The sequence below is a fragment of the Otolemur garnettii genome, unplaced genomic scaffold (genome assembly GCF_000181295.1).
Source record: "Otolemur garnettii isolate 467f Iridium unplaced genomic scaffold, OtoGar3 scaffold00096, whole genome shotgun sequence".
NCBI lineage: Eukaryota > Metazoa > Chordata > Mammalia > Primates > Galagidae > Otolemur > Otolemur garnettii.
The window spans coordinates 7,316,923-7,322,380 of NW_003852491.1; the positions used below are offsets into that span (position 1 = coordinate 7,316,923).

The window sequence follows — 5,458 nt, forward strand, 5'->3', positions numbered from 1 at the left end:
GAGGCAGGAGACTCGCTTGAGCCCAGGAGTTGGAGGTTGCTATGAGCGTGATGCCACGGCAATCTACCCAGGGGGATAGCTTGAGGCTCCATCTCAAAAAAAAAAAAAAAACAATCATTTTGGGCTAGGCGCCAGCCACATACACCTAAGGTGGTGGGTGTTGGAGGTTGCTGTGAGCTGTGATGCCACAGCACTCTACCCAGGGGGACAGCTTGAGGCTCTGTCTCAAAAGAAAAAAAAAACACAATCATTTTGGGCTCGGCGCCTGTGGCTCAAGTGGCTAAGGCACCAGCCACATACACCTAAGATGGCAGGTTCGAATCCCGGGCCTGCCAGAAAAAAAAAAACAACAATGACGACTGCAACCAAAAAATAGCCAGGCGTCGTGGCAGGCGCCTGTGGTCCCAGCTACCTGGGAGGCTGAGGCAGGAGACTTGCTTGAGCCCAGGAATTGGAGGTTGCTGTGAGCTGTGATGCCAGGGCACTCTACCCAGGGGGACAGCTTGAGGCTCTGTCTCAAAAAAAACAAAAAACAATCACTTTGTTTACATTCTTCCAGGTTCTAATTTTGTTAAATATATGTATACATGTAAGCATGAGAGAAAGAGAAAGAGATGTGTTTACATGTAGAAAATGTAAACAGGATAATACTATATACACCCTGTTGGGAAACTTGTACACTTGGGACTATATATTTTTTATTCTTTTTTTTTTCTTTATAGACAGAGTCTCACTCTGTCACCTAGGCTAGAGTGCCATGGCATCAGCCTAGCTCACAGCAACCTCAAACCACTGGGCTCAAGTGATCTCCTGCCTCAGCCTCCTGAGTATCTGGGACTACAGGTGCCCGCCACAATGCCCAGTTAATTTTTCTATCTTTAGTAGGGATTGGGGCCCCACTCTTGTTCAGGCTGGTCTTGAGCTCCTGAGTTTAAGCCATCCTCCAGCCTTGGCCTCCCAGAGGGCTAGGATTACAGGTATGAGCCACTGCACTAGGCTACTGATACTGTATCTTGATAACTTTCTGTATAAGCTCTACCTCTTTCTCTTTGACTTGGCTAGTTTCCTGCTGTCTGGATATTCTATCTTTTATTTAACAAGTTCCATCTTGCAGAACGTTCAAATTCTTTCTGAGGTACATTCATTTCAAACAATTTGATTTTTTTTAAAAAAAGGCTCTTGTTACCTAAATCTCTGCACACTTGTCCAAATATTCTTTGGAATTAATTCCTAGATGTGGAATTGCTGGGCAGAAGACTATTTTGAGCATCTAATGGACATGGCACATACTGTGCACTATATAAGCACCAGCTTTTACTCTTTGTTATTAATATTATCAGATACTGTTGAATGACCTGCCTGAAAAATTGGTACATGACATTTTGAGAAGACAAAGAATGAATTATTAAACTTAAAGCTTTTGAAAGTATTGCCAAGAACCAAGCACAGCAGATGCCCTTACCCCATCATCCGAGCAGACACGATGTGACTATGGCACTTTTGACTTTTTTTTTTTTTTTTTTTTGAGACAAGAGTCTCACTATGTAACCCTCAGTAGAGTGCCATGGTGTCACAGCAACCTCAAACTCTTGGCCTCAAGTGATTATCTTGCCTCAGCCTCCCAAGTAGCTGGGACTACAGGCACCCACCACAATGCCCAGTTATGTTTTTGTTGTAGTTGTCATTTTTGTTTAGCCGGCCCGGGCTGGGTATGAACCCGCCAGCCCCAGTATATGTGGCTGGCACCCTAGCCACTGAGATACAGGTGCTGAGCCACTTCTGACTTTTTTTTGTTTTTGGCCGGGGCTGAGTTTGAACCCGCCACCTCCGGCATATTGGGCCAGCACCCTACTCCTCTGAGCCACAGGTGCCACCCCACTTTTGACTTCTTAACTTAAAAAGCATTGTCACATTTTCCTGGGGCTGACCAGTCCAAAGTGCCCCATGGACTTTTTGCTCATGCAGTTTTTGTCTTTGTACAGGTTGGCTTCTTTAAACGGAATCTGAAGGAGAAGATGGAGGCTGATGCAGGTGTCCCAAATGGAATCTCTGGAGAAGACTCTGGGCAGCTGGCATCTGGGGAAGAGACCAAGGATCCGGGTTGCCTAGAGCCCCTACATGGAGAGGAGGCCCAGGATGGAGGTGGCAAGGACTGAGGCCCAGACCCGGTGCACAGAGGCCCAGGACTGGGCTTGGGATGCTGGGGACTTGTCTGCCTCAACCTGCATTTCCGCTGTGTCCTCGGGCAAGTCACTGACACTCTCTAGGCCTCAGTTTCCCTATCTTGAACGTGGAACTCATTCCCACCTGCCTCCTTTTGTAGGCTCACAGTGAGAATCTGTTGAGGCATGGGCCAGGAATGCTACAGAGGTGAGGCCTTGTAGTTATGAGATGGTCCCATCTTCTCCCAGTGTCCCTTACTTCCCTCCCCTGGAAGAGAATAGCTGATCTAAATTTGGAGAAACTGTAGTCTCAGGACTCCTAGACTTCACACCTGCCCTTAAATGTCCACACATGCCTCAGACTCCAGAACTTGTCCCTGCACTCTCTCCTGCCTAGCACGCAGCCAGTGTTCCATTCTGGTGCCAGAGAGCAAATGTGATCGGTGTCACTACTGACTGCAACCAATGCGTTACTCTTTGGCCAAAGACCAAATTCCTTAATAGGTTTTCCGAGGCTTTGCAAAACTGGGCCCCTGTGGCCTTCCCAGCCTCTTTAGAGACATCCACCTCCCTCTCCAAGCTCCAGTTATACAAGCCTTTCTCAAACCAAGCTCCTTCCTGTCTTGCTACCTTCACACTGATGGCTCCCTTTGCCTGGAAACTTCCTCCCCACTCTCCTGGTTTACTCTCACTCAACCGCAGATCCCCGCTTGCACATCATTTCCTCAGGGCCACCCCTGACCAACTCAGTTGTATTACCACGTTGTTCACACTTACCCCAGCCTCCATTTGTCTTCAGGGTACAGGTCATGTTTGCTCACTGTTTAATGATTTATGTACTTCATATCTGTCTCTCTGACAGTGAACTCCATGAGGGTAGAGACCATACCTCTCTTGTTCACCTTAGGACCCCTGGTGATATCAAAGGGCACACAGGTGCTTGACATAATTTTATTGAATTAATGATGGAGCCTATGGGAAGTCACAGAAAAAGCTTGATGGCCCCCTGGCATCCACATCCTTTGGGGCTCAGTCTTCCCAGGCTCAGCCCCTGCCCTGGCTCCACAGCCTCCCACAGGACTCACCACACCTATGTAGGGGCCCCCACTGGGAGGCTGTGACTCAAAGTGGGGACTATGTCTGTTCACCTGGGGCACTACCACCAAGCATGGTGCCAGCACACATTTACCCAATAAATCTGAAATTCTGTCCAATTCTGTGATGCATTTCTGTAGGTGCCATCATTCCTACCTGGCTCAATTAAATGAATATTTCCCTCTCAACCCTTTCATTAAATGGAACCCAAATAGCTCTTCTAACTTTTTTTTCTCTTTTTTTGGAGGACAATTACCCTCAGATACTGACCTGTATATGGCATCATGGGTTCATTCAAAAGAGAAACAGAGAGAGTTACAGAATATGAGAAAGATTAGGAAACATCTGACAAATCATTATCATGGGCATACAGATGATGTGCATCTTTTTTCTTTTAAGAGTCTCACTCTATCACCCTCCATAGAGTGCTGTAATGTCACAGCTCACAGCAACTTCCAGCTCGTCGGCTTAGGTGATTCTCTTGCCTCAACCTCTGGAGTAGCTGGGACTACAGGTGTTGCCACAATGCCGGGCCATTTTTTGTTGCAGTTTGGCTAGGGCTGTGTTTGAACCTGCCACCCTCAGTATATGGGGCCTGGCACCGTACTCACTGAGCAACAGGTGCCCATTGAAGGGCCCCAGCCCTCAAGCCCCCTCTTCAGAAGGAACAGAGAGGGGCCAGCCACTGCTGCCCTCTTGTGGTCAGTAGGACCCCGGGAACATGAAGTGACTGTAAGTCCACCTCCCAGTCTAACAGGAGCAGGAAAGAGAAAACATTGCAACTGTAGAAGCCAGAGGTGAGAAGCAACATTCAGGTGTCCCCAGCAAGACCTTTGATGGCCCCCTTTCTGCCTACAGGAGAGTAAGTGAACTTTCCTGAGTGTAGTGTGCAAGACCCAAAATAGTCTCTCAAAGCCTCAGACCCTCCAACCTCATCAACCACTCTCCTGGGAATCAGCCCGCAGGGAACCGTGTGGCTGGCACATAAACAGAATCAGGAAGGAAGCAGAGAGGCCCATTTTCCCAGAGAGGAGGAAAAGGGCTTACCTTTCAGGAATATCACAGAACTAATAAAAGTACATGAAATATTAATAGGTATAGTGAAACATAAGTCAGCTTCTGTTCATTCGTATTTCTTTTTTTTTTTCTCTTTTTTTTTTAAGACAGAGTCTCTCTATGTCACCCTTGGTAGAGTGCTGTGGCGTCACAGCTCACAGCAACCTCAAACTCTTGGGCTTAAGTGATTCTCTTGCCTGAGCCTCCCAAGTAGCTGGGACTACAGGCTCCCACCCCAACTCACGGCTATTTTTTGTTGCAGTTGTCATTGTTGTTTTAGCTGGCCTGGGCTGGGTTCGAACCCACCAACTTCGGTGTATGTGGCTGGTGCCGTAACCACTGTGCTATAGGCATGGAGCCCATTCATATTTCTTGAGTGTTTGTGTCAGGCCCTGTTCTGGGCTCTGAAGATGTAAATATGCACAAGACAGACAAGTTCCTGCTCTCAGAAAACTTTTGCTCCAGTAAGAAAACACTTAACAAGTAGAACCGTGATTGCCAGTGGTAATAGGGGCTGTGAAGAAAATAAAGCGGGATAGTCAGGGACTGATGGAGGATGTTTTAGGTACGTGGCCTGGGAATGATATTTTGTGACACACACAAAATATGTAAATATTTTCATCAAAGTTGAAATGAATAAAGTGAGTATCCTTTCAGGATGAATGTTGTCATCACCCTGTCCAGGAAACATAACCTAACGGCACTGGCTGGGCACGGTGGCTCACGCCTGTAACCCTAGCACTCTGGGAAGCCAAGGTGGGTGCATTGCCTGAGCTCACAGGTTCAAAGCCTAATAGCACCTGTCTTCACATATCTACTTATCTTTCCCCACCTCTTTGCCTTTGCACATGCTCTTCCCCTTGCTCCAAGGCCTGCTCCACCTCTTTTCTGTCCATTAAAATCTTCCTTACCATAGACCAGGCCTGTTGGTTCACACCTGTAATCCTCACACTCTGGGAGGCCAAGGCAAGAAGATCACTTGAGTGATCACTCGAGACCAACCTGAGCAAGAGTGAGACCCCCATCTCTACTAAATATAGAAAAATGAGGCTCGGCGCCTGTGGCTCAACCGGCTAAGGCGCCAGCCACGTACACCTAAGGTGGCGGGTTCGAATCCCCAGCCTGGACCCGCCAAACAACAATGA

The 5,458-nt window shown here is 47.7% G+C and overlaps 1 protein-coding gene across 2 annotated transcripts in view; it reads left to right on the forward strand.

Moving 5' to 3' along the window:
* ITGAL (integrin subunit alpha L) overlaps positions 1 to 3,376 on the forward strand; it is a 49,717-nt gene extending 46,341 nt beyond the window's left edge. For both annotated transcript variants that reach the window (XM_003795870.3, XM_023516757.1), the window contains exon 31: positions 1,983 to 3,376. In XM_003795870.3, coding sequence (XP_003795918.1) covers positions 1,983 to 2,156 — 174 coding nt within the window. In that variant the 3' untranslated portion in view covers positions 2,157 to 3,376. The remainder of the gene's footprint in view (positions 1 to 1,982) is intronic.
* Positions 3,377 to 5,458: the final 2,082 nt, after the last annotated feature.